The sequence below is a fragment of the Lampetra planeri genome, chromosome 8, assembly GCF_965212315.1.
Source record: "Lampetra planeri chromosome 8, kcLamPlan1.2.h2, whole genome shotgun sequence".
In the NCBI taxonomy this organism is placed as follows: Eukaryota; Metazoa; Chordata; class Hyperoartia; order Petromyzontiformes; family Petromyzontidae; genus Lampetra; species Lampetra planeri.
Genome location: NC_136114.1, coordinates 10,439,646 through 10,465,925, shown reverse-complemented (window position 1 = coordinate 10,465,925; position 26,280 = coordinate 10,439,646). Strand labels below are relative to the sequence as shown.

General features: G+C 40.1%; 1 protein-coding gene across 1 annotated transcript in view; it reads left to right on the top strand.

The window, feature by feature from the left end:
* Positions 1-23,699, top strand: part of SND1 (staphylococcal nuclease and tudor domain containing 1) — a 220,360-nt gene extending 196,661 nt beyond the window's left edge. The window contains exons 18-24 of the mRNA XM_078596968.1: positions 2,740-2,884; positions 6,934-7,057; positions 7,874-7,943; positions 9,077-9,190; positions 14,948-15,151; positions 22,156-22,200; positions 22,907-23,699. Of these exons, the coding sequence (XP_078453094.1) occupies positions 2,740-2,884; positions 6,934-7,057; positions 7,874-7,943; positions 9,077-9,190; positions 14,948-15,151; positions 22,156-22,200; positions 22,907-22,972 (768 nt within the window). The 3' untranslated portion in view covers positions 22,973-23,699. The remainder of the gene's footprint in view (positions 1-2,739; positions 2,885-6,933; positions 7,058-7,873; positions 7,944-9,076; positions 9,191-14,947; positions 15,152-22,155; positions 22,201-22,906) is intronic.
* Positions 23,700-26,280: the final 2,581 nt, after the last annotated feature.

The window sequence follows — 26,280 nt, the reverse complement described above, 5'->3', positions numbered from 1 at the left end:
ATGTACAAACATGTTCATGCAACTTTTACCGTTTTCACCACTCTAAAATCCCATGTTGATAAGAATATTTCTACCTTGGTTTGCTTCTGCTTATAGACCTCACCATGATGTGTACCGTACCTTCTGAGAAATTGGTAACTATTATCCCTGGGTGGGTGACGTGGCCTCGTAGGCAGCATGCTCCCCTCTTGCAGTAGAGGTCCGCGGTTGGAATCCATTTGCTGCCTGCCCCGATTGTTACAGCGGGTGTATTAACCATAATAGTACACGCTTGTCTGCTTTACAGTGGACGTTAAAGGCGCCATTCGCAAGAGTAAGCCGTCGTATGCTGACATCGGGGTCCAAATTTTTTCATATTTTAAAATTACCTGCAAATTGCTCTATTTGGATCATGCATAACAATCATTGCCTTGTACTGACAGCCTAATGCCCAGGGTCACTATTGCAAATGTGAGACTATCCTGGTTTCTTTGGGTTCTCACCTGGTTATATAAAATCAACTTGAACTCATGAGTTAGACTGATTGGGAGCCTGGTGTCAGCTTCCTTATACATTTGATGAGTAGCTGCTACAATTAAGAGCATATTTTGCACGAAGACTTAAAATATCCCATTTGAATTGGATGATGTTTTGAGCTTCTAAGCGTTCCTTATTATGAGACAGAAGTACAATTTAATTGGGAAAGAAATTTACCCTGGACTACTAATTTAGTGGCATTCTGTTGAAGTTTTTCATTTAGCTTTTTTCGTACAATTATGGCAAAAAAAATAATTAGCTCTTGGAATTGTGTGTGAAGCTAATTTGGCACATCTCGCCTTCACAATTACCGTACACATAATGCCATCTGCCTTGGACGCAAGATGTTTCCCGTCTTGTACTTGGCAGCTGCAGATGAGACCGCGGTGTAACAAACCCATGTATAGCAAATGTGTAGGGGACCCGCACCTGCTGTGGCAACCACGGGGCTATCGTGTGTGGGCCGTTGTATAGATCGGGCTTGTTGGAAAGAGAGGTGTCTCATTTCGTTTTGCATCCTCAGTGGAAAACGCACCTCGGTATTTGTAGCACATGCCACCAAATCGCCAGCTTACGCGATGGGGACACTTCAAAAGCGGCTGGCGAGTTTTTTTTTTATCCTCTAGGCGTTTGCATGCATTGAGGTAATGAGTCACCGGAAGCTTTCATATTGATTCATTGTGGGAAAGAAAACGGGAGGGGATGTATGAAAAAAATATCTATAGTTAAAGTATACAACATTCACGCAAGCAATTCTACAGCCACTTAATATAATTTCATGTTATTCTGTGCTGGACAATAATGTAATATTGTTGTCGTGAGCCACACATCTTCTTTAATATACGTGAGCGAAATTGCTAGCATAATTCGAGAATTCATGCACAGGGGTAGGTCTGGTAAATGTAAACAAGGAAATCAATGTTAGGGGCCGTCCATAAATGACGTATCGCACCTGGGGGGGGAGGTCAGACATTTGTGACGATGTGTGATGAGGGGGGGGGGTTTGAGAAATGTGACGTTACATCAAAATGCGCAACTTTAAATAAATATAGACAACGCGTTCTACTTAATTAAATAGACTTTTTAATAAATGTTTCTCCTACAACATCAGAGTGCAGCGCCACATTAAATACGCACTACAATGACAATAGTTTAAAATGATTTGAAGCCCCTTACATTTGTAATAAAGCTCGTTGAGACGACTTCTGGAATCCGTCTTTCATTCAACTTGTATACAGCTTTTCCTTCACGCTGCTGACAGGCAGCGTGAGAGGGACAGATAGCGAGAGAGACACACTGCCACATGGCAACCCGGAGCCCCGCTCCCACGTGGCCCCTTTCCTCTGTTCGTTCCCGTTCTGACCATGTGTCGTTCGTCTCCACCCCTATTTAATACCCGGGTCACGTGGTACGTTTCCCCCAATCCTGGCTAGCCTCCATGGAATATTCTAGGCCCCCTCGTAAGCTGCCGGGACCACGCCCCTGACTCATCTCCCCATTGGCTGTGGCCAAAGCCAGCAGAACCAATCCCCTAGTTCCAGCTGTCACCTTTCCATTACGTCAGGGCCACGCACCTAGGCTTCCCCCTATTGGCTATAAACCAGGACCGGCAGAGCCAATCATCATGACAAGTTGTGATACGTCATTGAGCCTGATATATCCTCACATTACACATTATCATCCGTATGCACGTACGTGTAAATCCCAGACATCACACCACACTGACAATCAAATGGTTTTAGTGTCATACTATGTTATTATAAAAAAAGTTTTGCTGGCTGGCAAGCAGGCAGGCATCCCACGGCGTTTAGCCGGGAGCCTCCCCCCCCACCACTATACGCCACCCTTGCCATGTATCCCGTGCAAATGCACGGGCATTGCTTAGTTGCGTTATAAAATCTGAAAGGCACAAGAAGCAGTGAATCTAGATAGTGGTGAATTGCCAGCATGGAGAGGGAATAGAGAAAAGAGTTTTGTAGTCACATAATGGAGTACAAGTGAGATCAATTACATTTACACATAATGGGAGATAATGTATCTACATAGGAGAAATTTAAACTGCGTAACTATCACAATGTATCTGCCTGTTTCACTATCTACAGTAATAATCTGCACGTAGTAAAAAAAAAAACATGCATATTTTGAAATTGTTAAAATGTGTTGTCGAAATACTCGCCGTGAGCCCTGTTAGTGTGATCCACTGACAACCTTCTCACTGAACAGATCTGGGCCGACTATACGGAACAGCCAGAGGAAGGGACAACCGTGCCGCTCGTAGAAGAGACGGAGCGTAAAACCGTCTACAAGCAAGTGGTCATCACAGAGATCAACGATGACTTGCACTTCTTTGCCCAGGATGTGGAGACTGGTAAGCACGTGGTCTCCCTTCACACACATTCAGTGCATCCGCCACTCCACGGGGGAGCCTCCTTGAGACAAATAAGCTTGGATATTTCTCAGAATCAGAATATTTATTTATACTGGAGGAATCCGATGAGCCATGAACCTCTTTTTTAGAGATGCATCCACTGAAAAACGCAGAACTTTGTGGCAATTCAACTCTAAACAATTAAGTAACTTATGAAGTCCATTTTTAACTATTTAATTGAAAGTGTTCAGCACATATGTATATATAAAATTCACTTTCATGGGTATTTTAACGTATGACATTTCATTTAGTTAATGTTTGGATAACAAGTTCTATTTATTGTACATATATATAAAATTTCGTCTATTTTATAAATATGTATTGAGATAAATGTGGAAGGAAAAACGTATTGAAGTAATTCTGGGTTTAATTAGAAAATGTTCATTTTTAATTAATAAAACATTCATTTAAGAAAAATTTATTTTAATAGCAACCATTTAAAATGTATTTTACAAAGGTACCATGACATTGAAAATATAACGTTTGACATTGACAATAGGATTGCTTAATTGTCACTTTATCATGTTTATTTTTTAATGAATTAAACCGTTTGCACACAAGTATTTGTTACCGTTATTTTGTGGCGATGCGTGTCGTTGATATTATTTTATGGTATGTTTTCTCAAAAAAATTCACTGTGAGGGGGTGAAATCTGATTTGCTGCTAAACTGACAACTCAGCCTAATAATTGTGCTCATAAATAACAATCAACTTTGTGATAATGAGCAATTATTTATCTTGATTAACTTTGGGAATACCTTGACCTGCAACATTACGACTAAAATCTGATATAAATATAAATGTGTAGCTATGTTTTTCAGTTTTGTTATTTTAGCATCTTTAGTAGGATGATGCATTGAATACCAGATGTGAGTTTCCACACGGTGCAAAATGTGGCTTCAAAGAGTACTAGGATTATCACGTGAATTGAAACTGAAGTACTGTAGACATTAGTCGATGGGTTTCCAGGTGAACCGACAGCCGACTCACAATGCGGCACCGAGACTTTTTGACGAGGGTATCTTGAACAGCAAGCCAACCCTATGGGAACCTCATTTGCCAGTAAAAATATGATAATTGGTTTTTTACCCTTCTATCTGGCAACAAAACTGACACCTTTTTACAAGGAGTCATGTTTGCATAGACCGCAATACCTGCAGTCATAATACAAACAAAAGACATAACATGCACATTATCAGTTATGTCTTTTGTTTGTATTATGACTGCAGGTATTGCGGTCTATGCAAACATGACTCCTTGTAAAAAGGTGTCAGTTTTGTTGCCAGATAGAAGGGTAAAAAAACAATTAGCAAGCCAACCATTAACCATTTGGGGCCGCACCTCCAAATAGCACAGTTGACTACGTGCAGTGTGAAAGAAGTTCTACATGCATACGTACAGAACAGGTTGCTTATTTCCATCGCAAAATACATGAATCTAATTATTGTAACGCTTTACCATTTTCTGAATTAAACACAATTTTCTTGGCGAAGCTGGAAAAAATTTGGCTTTACAGGAGCACTGTAGCCTGAATCCTTAAATAGCTTTCACCTGTCGAATTTTGTTTTGCATTACATGAATATCTTTGATGCATCTTCTTAATTAGATGTGTTTGACACGTAAAACAAGGGAAATACATGTGGAATTAATTGTGATTTGTTCATCTTGGAGCAAAAGTATATTATTATTGTCCTGTCATACAGATACAGTGAACTATAGATCATTTGGGGTAATTGGGGGGAGGTAGGGGGAGCAAGGGGAGTGGCATGCATAAAAAAAAACACAGATAATACAATCACATGTAAATTACCACACAAAAAAACATTGCTTACCTCCGTAGAAAGTGTAGTGAAGATCTAAAAAATGTTTTTAAGGTAATCGGTTTACTGGCGATCATGTGTATGGTCACTTGCGCGCACAGTTGCCAACCCTTGAAGAATAAGGGCCAACTCGTGATTAAACCTGCTTTCAAAGAGACGTGTGTTTTCATGCAAGCATGGTTAATGCACGACCTGGATTATACACCCTTGGATAATCAAAAGTTAACTATGTTTACATTAAGAAAATAGAAACCTTTCCTAGATGTGATCGTTAATTCAAAGCTTTATTTTGATGCCAATTAACTCTCATGTGGCACATGTCACACACACGGGCTTCGACATTCTGTACCAAGATATAATTTTCGCATAGTAAAATCTCCCCTTTATCTCTGCCCACTATTTTCTGGGTTGGGCCAATGTGCAATTCCTTCCATTATTCACAAATTAGCACTCGTTGCAGACAGACGCTAAATTAATCCTATTCAGTGTCTGTGGATAATTGCACAGCAGCAGGAAACTACGAATTTTCATTTGCAGTGGATGTCTTGATTTTCTTTAGCATTGGATGCAAAACTGTAGATATAATTCTAGATTTGAAGCTTTCGTGACTGCAAGGATTCATATTCTTAGGTTTTTTCGGTAAAGTCACGTAGGTAAAACATCAAAATTATCAAAAATAAAAATAAAAATCACGACGTTTCGGAGGCAACACAAGTTTCCGTCATCAGGTGGGACCGTCACAGCCGGATTAGCTGCATCAAGTAAACCCACGTTTAAAGTGTGATGCAGCTAATCCGGCTGTGACGGTCCCACCTGATGACGGAGACTTGTGTTGCCTCCGAAACGTCGTGATTTTTTATTTTATTTTATTTTTGATAATTTTGATGTTTTACCTACGTGACTTTACCGAAAAAAACTAAGAATACTGTAGATATACATTCACTCACCTTCAGGAACTGTATTCACGCTCGGCCACTGCATACCACATTTTGTTGATTTGTACTACTTTGTGGTTGAAATATACGTGTAGGTTACACGTTAATGGCCGTATGTGATTCTGGTCATTGACAACTGTAATAAAATGTATTTTATTGAGCCATTAATCAGAAAGCTAAATTGCCACATTATCATCCATTTACATTGGTATATTTTCCAATTTGCTTTTTATTACACTTATTAGCAGATGACAATTGCCAAAAGGAGCTGTGAATTAGTTGATTATTCACAAAGTCTCAGTTTGTTTTCCTTTTTCAGAGTCGGCTAAGTGCCCACTCTGCAGCATGTATACACATACATGAATTTGCGGTGGCGTTTTGATGCCTTTACGTTGTCGCAAATGATACCACACAATGGATATACAATCTAGTGGTGCACTTGAAAGCGGATTTTAATTTAAGTGTACTTACCATTGATATAACTGTGCTTCCGTTAGACTTTAGAATTTTCTTACCTAGCAGCTTGATGAGAGAAGATTATTTTCATGGAATATTTCCATTTCACAGAAAGAGAAAAAAATAATCGCGTCATATTTAATAATTGGAGCCAAGAAAATATCAGCAGCTCATATTTTTTTAATAAACTGCGATAGGTTGCATATTTTTAAAGTATTTATTACAATGAACGCTGTCATCGAAACACTGCTGAATATACATAATGATTATGGTGCCATATATTCGTGCAAATGAATGGTAGCTTGATCGGGTATAATAAAAAAAGGGAAACTCGGATGTCATCTAAAATTTATATTCTAGTGACGAAGCCATACAGATGAGTCTGACACAAGTAACGTTCTTAGAATATGAATTGTAATATTGTGTAGCAGTATGTTGATGTTAAAATCAGTCATGAAATATCTTAAGCCACCAATGTATTTGTATTATTTCATTTTATACCTACGTGACTTTACCGAAAGAACCAAATGGTATTTGTAAATGGTAAAACATTTACACAAATCATATCTTTAAAATTGGGACAATATTTCTGGGTGGTGGCAGGTTAATGACAAGACATTTGACATGAAATTACTACGTGGCCTTTCACAAGAACATATACGGATCATTTTACTGGCTACGTAAAAAACCCACGTTTAAAGTGTACCATTGCCGATGCTAAGAAAGGCTGCGGAAAGCTTAAATCTGCGATGTGATCTGCCTGCATCCGACGTGCCAGGCACACAGTTGGAAAAGCTGATGGAGAGCATGCGGTCCGAGCTCGCAGCCAACCCGCCCCTGGAAGGGTCCTTTACACCTCACCGTGGAGACTACTGCATTTCCAACTTCGCCGACGGAGAATGGTAAACTGATCACCTTTCCCTCATGTACACAATCTGCGCCAGAAAGACTGAAAGCAAGTCACGCGGCATTAAACATTAATGTGGGAGCATCTGCCCTCATTTGGCCCCTATAAAGCAAACCAAACTGTTGGCTTGTCTTGGAAAAAAAAAGCATTTACAATAGGGCGGTGAAGTATTTGAAATTATGTGCACGTACTTATCCCTTGAGTTCACGTGCCTGTATTAACCCTTACTGGTATATACATATACGATCTTCCCAATTTCATTATCTTTTTTTTTCAAGTATTTTCATTATCCTAAAACGATTTGACTCTCCAGGCCTTCAATATACGAAGTTTGTTTTTGCTGCGGTTGCTGTTTACAAACCACTAATGCAGTCATATGTTACTAGTTCAATTCTCATTTGAGTTGAGAAATGCTACCATTTATGTTTACATTCCACTTACAATGTATTAAAATTCAAGCGGTGGTGAAAGCAGTTGTAAACACATTTCAGATGTTTCCTCCCTAATGCAATTACAGTATTGATACGCCTAAAAGCATTTGAGCCTGCACATCCTATTTAAACATAACATATGAGTATAACGGCTAAATGTGTCACTTTCCAGTTTGATTCAATGTTACGGTGCAGAAAGGCGAAACAACACACATTCCTTTGAACAAGTCTGCCATTGGCAATGTTAGCTTTTTTGCTGTCTGCAATATATGGGAAGGTTTACCGTTTTCGGCTGCCAGGTTCTTGCCTATATATCTGTCCAATTATGTGTGTGTCTCCCAGCATGGCAAATCAGATCGGCTGCGTGTTTGTTTTGACAGGTATCGGGCACGCATTGAGAAAGTGGAGGGCTTGTCCAAGGTGTCCGTTTTCTACATTGACTACGGCAATGTAAGTCCAAAGCTGTCATGGCCACATCAATCTCAAAGTACTAGCGGCGCGCACGCACGCTACATGCACACGATGTTTGTCAGATTGAAAAGCAGTGCACATAAGCATTGGTAGCTTTTCAGCAAATGTTACTTTTTTTTTAAAGGAAAGATGGAACCTAATGCGGTTAAATTAAATAATTCATATTTTTGCTTTTGCAGCTTCATTTTTCAACGATGTTTCAATTCACGATGCTTGAAAATATTTCTGCCGTCTGCAACTGTACTTTTGTGCATTAATCTTTCAAATATACATGTTGAGTTCTCATGTTAAAAAGTAATCTACAAAATGTAAAGCAGGGCTGCAACTTTATTTATATGTATTACATAATGCCGATGCATTAATGTATTTATTTCCCCGTTTGCTCAAGCACATTTTGGGGGCTAGATGACGCTGAGAAATGTTTGGCGCAATCGTAGGCAAAGAGAAAGCGTTACAAGCTGCGGTAATTCCGTAATGCAAGTTAAAAGGCCGACAGAAGTATTGTTGCGTTGAGCATCGTGTGGCTTACGGTTGCCGTTACTCATAGGCCCCTGAGCGCACGCGGGTTTTCGCCTTTTTGCTTTGTCGCAAAAAAAAAGGAGTCTGATGTTATGAGACATCTTCTTTACCAGTGGCAAAATATAGTAATAGGTTTTTACCCTTTCAACTGGTACAAAAACTGACACCTTTATACAAGGCATCATGTTTGCAATAACCACAACACAAGCAGTCAAAATGCAAACAAAAAGAAACAACTCTGATGATGATAATGATATGCACTGTCCTTGAAGTTGATTGGTCCACACCCGAGACAGCTTTTCTTAGAGCCTAGTCTCCATTGGTGTTGGACCAGATGACGTACGCCAATGGAGACTAGGCTCTAAGACAAGCTGTCTCGGGTGTGGACCAATCAACTTCAAGGACAGTGCATATCATTATCATCATCAGAGTTGTTTCTTTTTGTTTGCATTTTGACTGCTTGTGTTGTGGTTATTGCAAACATGATGCCTTGTATAAAGGTGTCAGTTTTTGTACCGGTTGAAAGGGTAAAAACCTATTACTATGAGTCTGATGTTATTGTTAAACAAGCCGGTCATCGTTCACCATTGCAGAGGGAGACGGTGGCCAACGCGAAACTCGCAGCCCTTCCGACGGGCTACAGCGTACATTCCTTCCCAGCACAGGCCAAAGAGTACGCTTTCGCCCTGATCCAGGTTGCGGACGACGTGAGTTCTCGAGCACTCATGGCCACCAAACACACCACTTTTGTTCTTGTGAAGTTTTTTGTTGTTGCTAAATGTTAAAATATTTCCATTCCATCCATGAAAATGGAAATGTGTAAGTACATGCGCCTTTTGGCGTCATCTGGTCCAACCCATGTGAGACTAGGCTCTAAGGAAAGTTGTCTCGGGTGTGGACCAATCAACTTCAAGGACAGTGCACATTATCAGAGTTGTGTTTTTTGTTTGCATTATGACTGCAGGTATTGTGGTCTATGTAAACATGACTCCTTGTAAAAAAAGGTGTCAGTTTTGTTGCCAGATAAAAGGGTAAAAAAACAATTATTACAATTGTTATGTTTCATTTATTTTCCTAGGAGCTTTCCTACATGGATGATTTAAAAGAAAGAGTGACTTGTCTCTCTATTCTGAGAGTAACTTTTAAAGAAACCATATTCTCGAAAGGACACTGTACGATTTAAGCAACAACAAAAAATGCAATGGGTATATGGATGCAAACGTCTTGTCGTTGCACGTTTTTATACATTGTGCAACATTCGATTTGTACCGGTGCTTGAGCAGTTAAGATTTATCGTGGTCGTGAATGACGGGAAAAAGTTTGGCGACGCATTCCGATTCTCCCGTGTAGGCAATTAGGGTGTACATTGTACCGTTCCCAAGCCTAACAAGCTCTCGTGCTTTAATGCAGCTGTGGCAACAGGTGATTGAATACATGATCAAATGGGTAGGCTCTACTGCATGTTTTATTTACAGCGCACAAAGGTTTCCTCGCCGTTTCCGACTGTGTTACAAATGAAGTGTCTGCTGCAAAAAAGAGGGTTTTAATGTTAAACGCTGAAAACAATTCTTGCCGAATATTAGTAGAGGCTCTGGGAGAACGGGTCTTTTTTATGCGAGATGCCTCTAAATGTGCTTTTCAGCTGGAAGAATGAAAGATTAAAGGTTGCTGTTATATTCCAGACATGCTATTTATCTGCATACTCATTGCATAATAATTATACGAAAGAGATGGTTCATATATAATTCACAAGGCTAGCCGTTGGACGCTGAAAGAGAGTTCAAGCAGAGTGTAGATAAGAAGACATAATATGCTCAAAGTCGTTATTTTAGGCGGTTGAAAATTGTCCTGCCCAAAGGACTTCTACAAATACACAATGTCTGTTCAGAGCTGTGTTTGAGCAGAAACTCAATACACAACCTAATGACTTTTACTATCCAATTTGTATTTGTATAGCATTTACGATGCAGCCATATCTCAAGACAATCTACAGAACAGTGTTTAGAATACATTTTTGTTCTCGTGTCAGTTGCAATATACTCTACGCTATCTTTTTTAGTTTAACAGGTTTCTGCATTGAGCAGTTATGTCGATCGGCAGATCACGTGTGATGGCATCATCTTAAGAGTCTGCCCATCTCCGAAGATGTCTCCCCAGCATGGAAGAGTAGGCCAACTTCTTGATGGGGCCTCTCCAGAGCTCCCTCTAGCAGAGGTCCTTCTGCACCTTTACATGTGTAGTGGGTTCTCAGTGAGACGGAGACGACGTAGTGGAGGCACACTTATTTATTTAACCAAAGGGCAGTAACACAATTCTTGAAGGGGTATGGCCCCTTCACCCGTACTAAATGGGAACACCCCTAGCACTATCCCCTGACTGTTCTAATCCCAGTCCTCCGCTAAGAGTGCTAGGGGAGGCTATCTGATCCGGCCCTGGTCCAGCACGGATCCCGGCACCCAGCTAACCAGACCGGCTCTTACAAGAGCATCGGTCCTGAAGCTCTCAGGGCCGCGCCACTGGCTTGCCCTGCTCGGTCCTGAGAAGGACAGCGAGTCAGGGGAGTTCCAGGGCCTATCTGCCGGTCTTCAGTCTTCTCTGGTTAAGCTTTACACACTGGACCCCGAGCCCTCCGGCTCCCCGCCTTTTATACGAATCGCCTCCGAGGGGTGGGGCTATGGGGGATCACAGCGCCACCCATAGCCCCCCAGGGTTAACCGTTGCGGACGTGGATGTAGACACCCCTGCGTGTGGGTGTAGACCCCCTGTGTGTTTGTCCGCTTCCCTTCCCGTAACCACCCCGACACATGTACCTGCATTGGGTATTTTTTTCAACCATCAAAATACACGGTCATGGTTTGTTTTAGTGGTATGTTTTAGTGCCAGGCGTGGTGGTGTGCACTTCCTCACACGCATTTTAGGGAATTTAAGTGAAAAGAGAGTTTCAGGCGGTTGTTGAACAACTTTTGCTCTGCTCGAACAGGAAGTGCTTGTTTATGTTTGCCATTAATACTGACACAAAGCACACAGTTATAATTCGGTACGAGTCATTCATACCATCAAGAAGATTAATCCCTGCAGTCACGAAAGCTTTAAACCTGATAACTGAGTTTGATTCCAAGCCACCGGCTAACATCAGTCGTCGGTGATAACTGAACGAATCCTTGTTCCCTCTAAACCAACCCACGCTGACCAGCATGGCGAAGCATGGTCAAACAACCAACATGGCCGACACGGGATGAGGAGGCCCTTAATTCAGAAATTATTATTTTGACTATTTTAAGTGCAACTTGTGGGATGTTACAATAAATGGGAGAAGCATATCACCTTCTTGGTTCTTTCGGTAAAGTCACGTAGAATGGAAACAATAAAAATAAGAAAATAAAACATAATAAAAAAAATATATTATTTTATTATGTTATAGTATTATGTTATTTTATTATGTTTTATTTTATTATTTTTATTGTTTCCATTCTACGTGACTTTACAGAAAGAACCAAGAAGATGAATCCCTGCAGTCACGAAAGCTTTAAATCAAAATTTAAGCATATCACCGTAATGATAACAATGTGACGTCTATATCAAGCAGTATGTTCATGACTGAGGGTTGACGTCCATGTTAATGCTTTCCATCTTTTGTGATCTTCAGTCTCTCTTGGAGAGTGCCATCCTAACGGCTTGCATTGTCCCGCCAACTGATCTTTGCTCTTCTCTTCCCTCCATTATCCCTGGCATAATTACCTTCGTCATAACTCCAGCCGTGACTTCAGCATTTGTCCAGCGTTAGCCATCTTCTCATCAGACTTCTGATTTTTGCCAGTAGCCATTCTCTTACAGCACGTGCTTTTTATTCTTCTCGTCACATCAGCGTACTTGGTCCATTTTTCTATAATGCCGCATCTCAAAAACATTTCGTCTTTTGATCGTATCCTTTTCACGGTGTCCATGTTTCACTGGCATATCCCCACTACACTCCACACTAAAGCTTTCGATATCTTCATCCTCACCGTACTGTGTCGTGTCTGACTTGTTAAGATTCCTGTGACCTTTTCAAAAGCGGTCTTGGTTATTTTGATTCTTCTGTTAACCTCTTGTTCACATCTTAATTTTAGAACTTTCGTGACTGCAGGAATTATTATTTGGTTCTTTCGGTTAAGTCACGTCTAAAGATAAAATAATAAATTAAATAATAGAATACGACGTTTCGATTGCAACACAAGCAATCATCATCAGGTATAATGAAATAGCGACATAAATCTAACCAGAAAACTATAGACAGACATATTAGCAGACAGATATTACCAAGATACATAGCGAGAGTAACACAGGTAACAGAGAGGGGTGATCGTCTTTGTTCCAGACCAATAATTGCTGAAACATAGTCCTTTTTAACTATGTTAATTATCATCCATTTACATGAACATTACCTTTTGTCTCTAGATAGCTTATTTCTGCAATCACTGTGTGGATGATTGTTTTAGTATTTTTATCGTAAAAAAATAAACAGTTTTACGTAACAACATTTCTGTACCTTCACACCTATGATAGTTTTCAGTGGTTATAAAATAAGGATAGTTTTTTGCCAGTTTCATCTTATATAAAAAAAAACATCTGCGCAATATATCAGCTTACGTCACGTTGTATATTCTCACGCTGCTACTGCGGGTCTGTACTGTGTAGAAAGGACAGCAGTGTGCTATAACCACGTACAAAGTCATTTTCTTGTCCAAAAAGGTCATTCAACTGAGCCTCAAAAGAAAAACAAAATATATTTGTGTTTCATGGGATTTGTAATCATGGCTGAAATGCATTAATTGGATGTGGTACAAACATAGTTGAAAAAAAGAATGTTTGCAATTGAAAAATGCATACAAACAACAATACGTTTGTGCAACCTTATTTTTAAAGGATGCAACGTGTGCTCACTGTGACGAAAGTGTTTTACATTTTCCATAAAATTCTTAAGGTACCAAATACGTTATATATAGCCGTAGCATTATGTACAGCAGTCCACATTAAGTTTTGATTGCTGTGTTGGTGGTACAAGCGTGTGCAATGGAACTGATGCTCTTGCTCGAACATCGTACGGGAATTTTTTTTTAAATTGTCTGGTTCAGCCCGTCGCATCATCAATTTTTAAGATAGCCTCAATATCCCATTCCTTTGAACATGTGTGGCACCCTGGCAGCTAATAGCACTGGTGAAAATGTAACATCATTTTTATTGCTTTGTATGGGGGGGGGGTCAGGTCTTCTGCACCCAGTAATTCATAAACACCACTGTCTTGCAAGCTGATTTGTATTCACAGGCTTGCCCGCGCTTTGCTGCAAAACCTAATAAAACGGCCACTGCTCTCCGTTCAAGACCTTTACTTAATAACTAGTTGTTGGTATGGAGAGTCAAAAAGCAATGCCTTTATTGAATGAACTGTACATTCATCTTTATGCTAATTTTAAAAAATGGTCATTCAATAGGAAATAGACCATTTCCAGCTCGAAACAGAATATTTGACGATGTAGATCTATTCTGCGCTGTAGAATATGCCGTGTGTGTGTTTTTAATATTTGGTGTAATGCAAACAAATCTGCTCATTGGGTTGGAGAAATTGTTATTGTGGAAATTGTTAATTTGTATGAACGTTGTAGTTTACTATATTAATAGTCTATTCTATTTCATTTGGATAAAAGGTGTTGACTCTTTATGTTCAAAGCATTCCATTAGCTTTCATATGAAAACTGTTTTTGATTAGCTTGTCTTTCTTGTTATACACACTCAACCATTTTTCTATATTCTTGTGTAGTGGTTTATTTGTTGTATTTTATTATTTTTTCAAACAGGATTTTTTCCTTTTTAGTTGTGTACTAATACAAAACGACTATTTTGTGTAGTCTAAACCACCGCATTAGATATCTTTAAAATAATAATCATTAAAAGATTGTTTTGAGAGGTGAGTTCAAGTACCATTTCCATGTACCACGTTTATTGTGCCACGTTTTAAAAATAATTGTTAATAGGAGTACAAACATAAAATGTACAACTGTTTAACCCTTGTTCATCATTTCTATATTGAAGATAAATATTTTTGACTAGTGTTTAAAAAAGAAATAGGTGTATTTCAAGCAGTCAGAGCTTAGCAATGTTGATGCACAAACCTTTATCTTTTGGCTACAGATGGTAGAAAAAGGCGCACGATCAATGGTGGAGCGATTGTGTGTTTGCATGCTTTACATAGCTATCTCCTTTTTTATACTCGCAACCCAGTGTTTATTTTAAAAGGTTATGATGCCTCCTCTGGCTTGCTTAAAAGGTCAGCAATGTGATAAATACCCCCCTATGGTAAGTATGTTACAATATTGCAGCAGCCAGTGGCAGTTTCCCCAATGGGACTCCATAACGTGTGCATTGTTTGGTTGCGTGTGCATTGTTTGGTTGCGTGTGCGTGTGTCTGTGGATTGAATGCATGTCAGGAGGATGCCAAGGGGGATACGGTGGACTCGCTGGTTCGTGACGTTCAGAACATCCAGTGTCTCCTCAACGTGGAGTATCGCGGCGCAACCTGCGACCACGTCACACTGCTCTACGCCGACACGCAGGATGACGTGGGTCTGGGCCTGGTCAAGGAGGGCCTTGTCATTGTCGAGCTTCGCAAAGAAAAGCGGCTGGCCAAGCTGGTGAGTCTCATTTTGCATGTGATCATCCCCTGCTTTTGCATCTGTGTCACTCTCCCCTTCCCTCCCATTGAAAAAGGCGTTCAGGAAGGTGAACTTGAGTCATTGGCTTCAGACAATTGCTGTGCAGTTCAGGAGGATTGCCAAAACTGCTTTTTTGGAGACTTTGCTCAGCATTTGTGGAAGTCCGTACAGTACCATTTTGTTTGTTGCTTTTGAGATGTTGACTCAAGAAACGTGTGAAACCGATAGGTTTGTTTGTGTGCTACTGTATCATTTCTATCTTCCTTTTTTCAATGAAGCTGTGAATCTGTTTTTTTATCTCAAGCGAAACCTTTAGAATTGTTTAGTAAGAGGCAGTATTGAATTCCAAAATCCAACGAAAAATGTCAAGAGTATGATTACACATTTCACATTTATTGTTGTGGATGATAAAACCCCTGTCTGACTGTGTGTGAGGCATTTGCAGTCTCGAGTTTGAGGATTTTTGTACAAAAATTGGTTTTATTTGAGTGACACGCGGAGCCACACAGTGTGATTCAGTAATAACGGCAGAACTCTTCGCAACGATTTAGTTAAGTATTGTAAATGCAACTTACATTTTCTCTTACTGTAGAGTGAACATTTATTTTGGCCGATTTTTTTTCAGAATATATCATTTTATTGATCACATTTAAAATTGGTGCGTTAAGGGTATTACAAGTCAATTATATTGAAATACTGACATATAGCAACAAAATAATGCTGCTGGCAAAGTGAGTTAATGTCAATACATTATTTATTTTATAATAATCACGTGAAGTTTGATGCTTTCCCAAACCAATGATACGAATTTAGTTAGAGCCATTTGGCTTAGTTTTTAGTTTTTGCCAAATATACAAAACAAGCGCACATGTTGTTGGTTATTATTTATTAAGGTTTATTTGAACGTTACAAGTTTCGTTGGCAAAGCTGCGGTATTCGTCGTCTCACCTTGCACGCATTAACGCCACGGAACGTGAGACACCAATCTAGACGCTCGCGCGACGAGGCTCAACGGCTCGTCGGTGTCGTCATTTGCATTGCGACGCCTTCATTTATCAAAGTACCACACCGACACGTGGAAAACATTCAATCAATTTAAGAGATAACTCATTTAGCCACGATGCCATCTGGCAGTGACATTTAACACGAGCCACTAAAAAGATCACCAATCCTGTTGCTGACTAATCGTATATCCGTGGAGCCCAAAGATGGGGGAGGCTGAGACTGCATGCAGGGACGGCTCTTGTTCAGCTGCGAAGCTGAGTGGGAGTGATGTACAGTCCCTCCGCCAGATTCAATTTCCTCTACCAGCGGGTTGTATGCCCATCTTTCGCGGGCACATGCTGGTTGATGAGCTGTTTGGGTGCACAAACCAACCCTGTAGGACTAGACTTGATTATTGTGTGCATCCACAGAGGGCTCGAAGATACCGACGCTTTTGTTTAAACTTAGCCAAGACTTAATTTTAGACGTCTGATAAAGTGTTGGGAAATGTTTCTTTGTGTGCTACATTTTTAGTTTGTACGTGGGCCAGCCATTTTAGATTCTGGCCTGAGATCCAGCGCGTTATTTTCATTTTCGCATTGCACTTCTCAATTTGTGTAACGCTGAGTAAATCGTAAAGTAGTAAAGCAATACTATCATTAAAATGCAGGGTTATCGTTTTCTTTGGTAATCGGAATCTTGGAGGAATCCGATGAGCTATTGAGCTCTTTTTCACAGATGTCCAATAGAGGCGGCTCAGCACGCTACAACATACAATACAATAAACGATAGAGTGGAAAATAGAGCAAAGGTAAGCAAAAGTAGCTAATTAAAATAACAACATAAACATTGTTTTGTTAGATATAAAGTGTATGATATAACCTGCATAAGTACATAAATGCCTGCCGACTTTTCAGCTCAATGAAGGCTTGGGGCAAAGCAGCAAAACAAGCAAAAAACAGTCCCAGACCTCACCAAGACAACACACAGTCCCCCAATAAAATTGCACATTAATCAGTTTCCATTGGAGTCTTAAATTTTAGCTCTACATAAGAATGTATAAAACATACATAAACAGCATCATCATCAACCATGATCATACATAAACATTTCAGGAAATATAAAGAAAGCGAAGCATATTCATGTTAATGGTTAAATTGTGAATGCATTTTCCCTCATCCCTTCTTATCAACGTGATTTTTTTTTACGTCTGGTTGGAGTATATAATAGACTATTACGCATTTTCAATAGATTCTAAAAATATCGAGGGGCAATAATGGTGGTAGTGTTTGGAGCTTGCCAAGATGTGTAGGCATGGCCTATGAATAGTCCTTTGACCTGTAAATGGCAAGGAGCCTATTAAGAGTCTTCACCCGCCCTCTGGCCTAGATCAGGGGCCTATAGTGTGTTCCCATGGCAGTATACTTTGCAGTAGAGTTCAAGCAGGTGCCACTACGCATTATTATAAGTTTCTTATATTGCTGGCCGTTTGAAACGTGACAGCCAAATCAGCCTTACGTAGCCAACCATGCTAATCGGTTAGTGTGCTGCGATAAATAAATAAAGACATTCTGTCTAAGACTGCTCTGCCACCTTTATAAGTGATGGTTATGAAACACCTAACAGCTGTGCAATTTATCGATCTTCATGCAGTGGTAGGGGCATCATTAAACAGTGAGAGCAAAACCCTCAGGCCCAAAGAGGCAATGCCAAGAGCAGTATAAAATGTAATACAGATCTCCCCTTAATCATACTTCTATTCTTGCCGTGCGTGCGGCAATATGCTCAGGAGCTAAATGCCAATGACGGTAGTCTGCTAGCCACGAGAGGGCTTCAGGTGAGATTTCGTGCAGTTTTTATATTCCTCCGTTGAAGGAGGGCAGATGACAGTGGTTTACTTATACGGTCCATAGTTTGAGTTGCGTGACCACGATCGCACTACTGTGGCTTGTCTTCATTTGCCATTCATGAAGGAGATGTGCGCATCGGCCCGCTGAAGGTCTGATGCTGTTCATGGGGAGCCATCCATTTAGTACGTACGCATGGAGGGGGGAGGCGGGGGAGTTAACCCAAATGCGTACGCTTGCGTATGGGGGGTCTACTGACAATGTACGCATAGGAAACGGTGGGTGGGGGGGGGTGAAGCCTCGATAATAATTTGTCTACATTCGCCTTTAAATGAGTTAGATAGTCCGGCGGTGGACTATCTGTTTGCTTCAACACGTTAGTATTATTAATCATTGATCGTTTCTGCGTGGATTAAATATCGGCTGTTCTATAGGATTCGGGGGGGTGCGTCAAGCGTACCCACGCAGGTGGGGGGGGGGGGGGAGTAAAAAGTACACGTGCGTACAGGGAGGGGGGGAGGGGTCAAGTTTTAACAGATTTTTGCGTACGTACTAAATGGATGGCCCCTGGTTATACCAGTGTCTTAGAGGAATGTCAAAGCCAGGAGAGGTGCGATGCTTGGGTCTCATACGGGTTGTATATTCTGGATGTCCACGTTGTTCCCCTCTGTTCGCCAGCGCTCGTCTGGAACTGGATGAGATTCTCGGATAGTAACAGCATGGGCCCAGAAATGGGATTGTGACTTGAATCGGCAATGAGGTACATTGTTGAAGTCTTGGTTTATGGGTAGGTGGTTTGGCATAAAGGGGACCAGGGGATTTGTATCGGTTTCAGTGTTCCGCTTATCATGTGCGTTACGTTATTTAATTGTGTATGTAGCAGTTTTGTGTACGAGCTCCTGCAGCAGGCTGGGGCATAATACTCTGCTGCTGAGTGGATCAGTGAGAGGGCGGCAGTTCGCAGCACATCAGCCGAGGGGCCACAGGTCATTCCTGCAAGTTTCTGAAGCAGGGGAATTCCTGATTTGGGTTTTTCGCAGATCTGTTTCATGTGGGGCTTGAAGGTCAGGCTTCTATCCATGATAACGCCTCGATATCCTGGAGTGGGGGTCACAGCATACTAGGCTACCACAGAAGGACACATCAATGGTGGCATCTGCTGCATGACTGTTGAGATGGGGAGCCCTTGTGATCGTTTTAGAAGGATTTGGTCAGAGTCTCCAGTGACAATAATATGCCTCCAATAAAGTTAGATCAGATTTTAGAGAATTGGCAATGTCCTCAAGGTATGTGCCACGTGCAGCAAGGGTGATGTAATCTGCACATATGAACTTGCGAAATGATGTAAATGGCAGGTCCCGTGTATATTAAATAGTGACGGCACTAGTACCAAACCTTGAGGAGGGAGGCCATTGTTGATAATTTTCTTGTGGCTGTGTTTCCAGCGAAGGTATACCCTGAAGGTACGGTTGATTGTGTATTTGATGACTTTGGTCAACAGCGGCAGTAGGCCACGATGCCAAGCAAAAGAGGTCAATCATTGCTGTGCTAGTTTTCTGTTGAGGCTGGAAATCAGCTTCTGTGAGGATGGTGACGGTAACGGTCTGTTTGCAGCAGCAGCTATGGCCAGTTCGACATCACGGCTTATTGGCGAGGCAGTTGGTGGTCGAGAGTCGGGGAAAGTCTGGAAAGTTTGGCACGTTCCATTAGCTTGGAGGTGGAGGACACTCCGAGGGATATTGACCTGTAGCTGGAGAGCAAGGCTTGCGGCTTTCCAGGTTTCAGAATGGGGATGACTTGGCTTGCTTCCATTATTAAATGGCGCTTAATGCGGGTTCATGAAAATAATTTGGGGCTACCTTGAGTTTTAGTATGCTATAATGCAAGAGCAAAATTCAGTGGACATGGAAAATGTTCATAGAGCAAAACCAGGTTTTCTGTTCCATAATAATGCATGCTTATGACCAAATTGCTTTCTTTGTATGCAATCCACAGCAAATCTTGACTTAAAGCTTTCGTGACTGCAGCAATTCATATTCTTGGGTCTTTCGGTAAAGTCACGTAGATAGGTTATTTTTTGTTATTTTCCTTGAACCTATCTACATGACTTTACCGAAAGACCTAATAATATAATAATCTACAGCAGTCTATCTTTTGCAGGTTGCTGTTGTTTTAAATAGCACGGGAAATTGTTCTGCGAATTAATTTATATAATCAAGTTGGTATGTGTGTCAGTGCTAGTCATGGCTTGATAAGCAATGGGTGAAAAAGAAATCTCAAACACACTGGTGTGCTGTACTAGTAAAAAATGAAGTGACAAACCTTACGAATTGGCTGTGTTGGATAGTGGCGGGTTTAACGACACATTTATATTTACGCAATCTAACCTAAAAAAACCTGTATTATCGATGATATTGGTCACGAAAGCCTACGTTGTAAACTGCTTAAGACCGCCAGCAGTTTTAAAATTGTATTGGTTAACGTCATTAATCTAATAATTGACCAAATTTCCTCCATTATCTCCAAAATAGATACTGCAGATTCGAATTCAAGTATTAAAATTACTTGAATATGTAAAACAGCTGTTAGCAGTTACATATTAAGTAACTCTTAATAATATCATATTCAATATAATATTATTACATGACAGTTGTAGTGAGAACAATCTGAAAAAAATGTGAATTGTCCAGTATGTTTGTAGAGAACAAAAAGACAGACTTGTGCAATTGGAATTTGTGTTTTTCTTAGGTGCATGCGTTTTATGAGTTTTGTCGGATCTTCAAACCTCTGCCCAGGTCACTTTGGCTCCAAAAAAAACTAATTTTGGGAACTATTTTACTGAAATGGTTTTATACAGGGTGCTTCAAAAAAATGTTAACACTTATATGAGACTATCGTTTTTAGTGGAAAAAGAACAGATAAAACACTGTAACATGATAACAAATGTATGTTAATAGCTTCAAAAAGTCAAAGAGTCTCCACTTGTTCGCCATCATTGTCAACACGTGCCTGGAGTCTTCTCCAGGTGGTCTCCAGAGCCCGGGGGCACATTTCTCGTAGTATTTTTGAAAATTTTCAGAAGTGTTAAAACATTTTTGAAGCACCCTGTATTTGTCTATTGATATATTTATATTTGCCTATTTATATTTTACCTTCACAACATATTAATGCCTTCCCATGCACGTGTAAATGTTTTATTATCCCATACTGAAAGCAAGTAATCTCTTGGAGTGTGCTGAAAACGTATTTCAACATCAGCCCGAAGTTGTTCGTGGTGTGGAGTCGGGAAACCTGAAAAATATTTGAGGACTGTGATTAAATGCATTCGATGTTGAACTTCTTTCACACCATACATAGCCAACCGCGCTATATACACACACACATTCAATTTTTACTTTAAAACATATTGGTAGTTTGAGCTCAGACCACCAAGCTAGCACCCCTGATGAGATTTCTGTTGAGAATCTAGATTCCAACCAGCTTGTAACTAAACCGGTTTCTCAGGGTTTGTTTACTTGAGTTCTCATTTCACATTGCACCATGGACACAACATTTTAATTTAATTACGGTAAGCACTTGTCAATATTAGGTTAACACACTCGGCTTCCTTACAGCCAAGCTTAAAACATGATCTTGACTAAATTTGTTCTCTAATGTGAATCTTAAATAAGCATGTGAAATTGTGAACAATGCCAAGCTTCCAAAAGGAATGCCGCTTGAGGCGTGTATTTTATTTACCACGAGTAACAACAATCACCACATTCACGCTCTACATTTGCAAACTGGCTGCTTGTAATGAGATAAATGTGAGTGCACATTGAAATAGTTTTAAACCACTATTTATGAATAACTAAATAATCATTTAATTTCATAAGAATCTAAAATAATCCTCAAACTTCAAAAACATTATTTTATTGTTGAGTTATTGAAGCGTCTACTCAGTGTGCAATTTGCACTTGTGAAAACACAGTGGCAGTAATAAGTGAAATGGTTTGCAGGATAACAAAAAAATATAAAATCATCACAATGCTTCAATAATGCACAGAAAATAATAAATATTTCTTACCACAAAATAATTGTATTTTGATTTCTCTAACTGTTGGTGTTACCCATGACCTAGTTAGAACTTTTGTTTTATTTTATTTTATTCAGGTCTCTGAGTATTTCAAGGCACAAGAGTCTGCTAAAGGAAGCAGGGTAAGTTTTCATTTGACTTTTCAGATGTATTATTGTTTAGTTCTGATATTTTGATAGTTCTTTGAACTCTAACTAAACATGCCGTGTATGTGGTTCTCAGTCACAAAGCTCCAAATTTACAACATTTTTGTGAAAATGTTTGTTTTTATGGATTTTTAACTTTTTTCGCACTGCACATAGCCAACCGTGTTAATCGGAGGAGTGGCATTACTACCACTATAAAATAATATATTGCTGTAAATGTGCTTGGTCACATGTGGTAACATTTATTTGTTAATTTCAATATTTCACTTTTATCTTTAAAAAAATATATTTATATTTAATTTCTGATCAACTGGCCTGTATGATGTCGTTTTCATATCTATTAGAATTAGTTTAACTGTATATGGGCTGCTGCCACGGCTTAATGCTTAGCACACTGGACTTCCAATCGAGAGGTTCTCCAGTTTGATCTGACACGGCAGTCAAATCAATGTCCACTTTTCTTACATCCGCCTCTGTCCACCCTTCTGTATAAATGGCCATAGCACAGTTAGTCGATCAGTAGTAGGTCGTATGTGGTGGTGGTGGTGGTGGGAAGTGTTTTGTATACTGTCACCTTTTCCAGGAAGCTGCCTGTAGTTAGTAGAGGGCCCTTCCGACGTCGGTGGCATGAGCAAGAAATGAGGCTCTTTTGATTATTGCATGTGTTTTTGTTTTCTTTCAGCTGAACATTTGGCGCTATGGCGATTTCACTGCAGACGACGCCGTGGAGTTTGGCTATAAACGCTAGACAGAGCCAAGCAGACTCATGGGGGAAATGAGAAAAAAACTCACCTGAAAAAAAAAAGTCGCATGTAGCCATTTCTCATACTATCTTATCAACCTGCAAATACTGTAAGCTGCCTACAGTTTATTGCTTAGTGCCATTTCAAGCCTCCATTTACTAGTGATAGTTCTGCTTCTACTTTCTTGTGATGTCAGTTGGAGGGGGGGGGTAGACTGCTCAGGCTGTGGGGAATTTCTTCGTATGCCAAATGCTTTTAAGGTAGGATGTGGTACATTTCAGCTGTGACAAAGAAATCAACAGGGCTCTTTTTGGCACGGGAGAGTGACATGAATAGTATTTTAATAGTTTTGTAATTGATGACCGATTGCAACTTCCTTATTCTGTTCCAAAATGTTATGTGCCCGTGTCATTAATGTAATGAACATACTTCCCGCAGTTGTTTCTGCCTTTTAATCAAAACCCACAATCATCTTCGACCATACATGAATCTGTGAAAGCTGTTTGGAACGTTGCATTGTTTTAATTATATGACTGAAAGGTATATACAGTCTATGTAATTATAATTAGTTTGATGAAGTGAAAGATCATCGTCGATAATGCTCACCATTTCAGTCAGTATTGGTACAACCCTTGGTTTGGCTACCTTGAACTGCTGTATACTGGCAGCTTACTGTTTGACCAATAGAAGCTACATGTCTTTACTGGATGAATTAAAACAAATATCAGTGAATGCATTTTCTCATTGTCAGTTTTTTTTTCTCACGATTCCACACACATCACGACTATACACGTATTTGAATGTGATGATAAACAAATGTGTGAAACGTCACATCAGCGATGGATTACAAATGTCTTCAAATTGTAATTCATCCCTGGGCCAATTATTACATCAATTGTGAGTCAACAGAATTGCAAGTGTTTCCTGAACAAACTCGTGCTTGTAATTTTTTTACATTTTCGGAATTATATTCTCAGATAATTTGTATGGCATTATAGAATTTCTGTTCGCCTATTTGTACATTTAAAAAAAAAAAATTCCCCATTGGGAATATTTTACATGCCTGAACTATTCCTATTTGCTAATGAAGTCAGAGTGATGGCATGTGGCAGGTTTCTTTCATAAACATCTGGAGAATGTGACAGTAATAATTAACAAGTTGCCCTGGTTTGGGATACTGCACATGGTGCTGTTTTAAATTCTTTAAGTTGTGAAGAAACTGGATGAGCCACTTAATGAATCATGACTGGTTTTTATTTCCTTTTTAATAGGCAACACCCTCCCACACCATACCACCCGTGCTTTTGATCGTAATGGATGGTATGTTGCTAGTTGCTTGTGGTGAGATGCTTGCAAGCCTGGATTGGGTGCAGTAATTAAATGTCACTCTTGTCTACGTTAATTACCGCCTTCCCTCTACTTTCACCAAAAAATTGTATCGGATTAATTTTGCCTCTGCTACAGCATGGATTACTTGCTGTGATCTTCAGCTAATTACATATACAATGTATGTTGAATATCTTTTGCACCGTACGTAGCCAACCGGTAACACATTCCTGCGGAGGGAGCTGGTAGGAACGTTGGGTTGCTCGGTCAATGGCCAGGATCCACGGCGGCGTGGTGTATTCCGCAAATATGCCCGACTGTGAGGGCGGGCACAAGCCGGCGTGAGTAGGTTAAACGTTGAGTTTTATAAGGGCACCACGGGGTGACCAGCCCCTCCCCACCCAGCCCCTCCTCTCCCCACCCAGCCCTTCCCTGCACGACGGACGGACGGACACAATAATTCCGTGTGGGCTGGTGGAACCAGGAGGTTCCTACCAGTATATCGGATGTGTGGGGGAAAGACAACAAACTATACACAACAAACAGTTCTGTAAACAAGGCCTGTGGAGTTAAATCTGGTGTTCTAAAACAATAACTGCTTGGATTAGTTACAAAAGTATTTTCTTGTGGGTATAGTTTAAACGCTACCATAAAAAAACCTGCCAATTGAAATCACAGTCATTTTTTTACTTTAATTTTACAATCACAAGCCTATTAAAATACATTTATTTTATTAAACAGCATGGTGTAGAACATGTATCTACTGGTGTATTTCAAAGTTTCGGATTATTTAAACCTTCAGAAAACCACACCTGAGATTTTGGATTTATCCTAGTATTATGTCACAGGTAATGATGTAATGTTATCATTATGTCCATGCTATTCCACAAAGTGGTGTCACGTGGTGTCCGTTTACATCACCTTCGTTAGAACAAAGGCACACTGACAGTGTCAATCATGCGAATGTCCAAAAACAAGATCCGAAATTGTATCTTAGAAAATTTGAAATACAAACCTCATCACTCGCATTCACACGTGCATACATGAAAAGTAACACTTTACATTTAGTGCTCCCTTGCTCAAGAGTCGTGCTCTCAATGCAGCCATCCGATATGCAATGAAAACATCCCAGCTTCGACCAGCCTTGGGTGAAAAGCTTTTGAGTTTGTAAATCACGATTATATTTTTTGGATTCTGTCTGGTTTGCAGAGTTGTGATATGCCACACTCTTCAAGCAAACTATTTAAGCGGTTTATAAGGTCGATTGTATATATACTCAATGTACAGATATATTGATGGTAATGGGCAAAAACGCATTGCCAAAACCATTTACAGTGATATTACCTCAAAAGTTTGCTATCTCTTCTTGCGAGCCGTTGGAAAGCCATTTAGAACCATCGTAAGGAAGAGTTGTTTTCAGTCTAAAAATGTACTGCACGTTGAAGGATTTTTTTTTTAGTTATTGCGAACGTTTGTATTATGCACCTCGCGGGTTCGAGAGTATTCTGAGTAAGCAGCGCATCTCGACGTGATTTGGGGTTGTGCAGTGTGTTGTTTGGCACGATGCCCAACGTTTCACTCCACGTGCTGGGGGGGCGGGGGGGCCCTCTTCAGGCATTTAATTCTTCAGGAACTGAACAGTCGCACGCACACACACGCATCTTAGAGATGCACATAATCGCAGTGTATTCATGTAGAACTTCTTTCTCGCCGTACGTATGCAACCGCGCTCATCGGAGGTGCGGGAAATGTTTCGATTTGAAATGTACCGCCAATTCCTTTCCCCGTGCGACAACCATGACTTATGGTTTGTCGCGAACAGTCGTGCACAATTGCCACCACACTTAATTATCATCTTGCATTTAGGTAGGTTTTAATAAACAACAAAACAAATGGAGCTGGCATTTGAGCTATTCATGTAGGTGCATATATTTGTGAAGGAAAAAAACATTTTTAACTTGAATCGCTGAATTTTGCTGTGGATGCA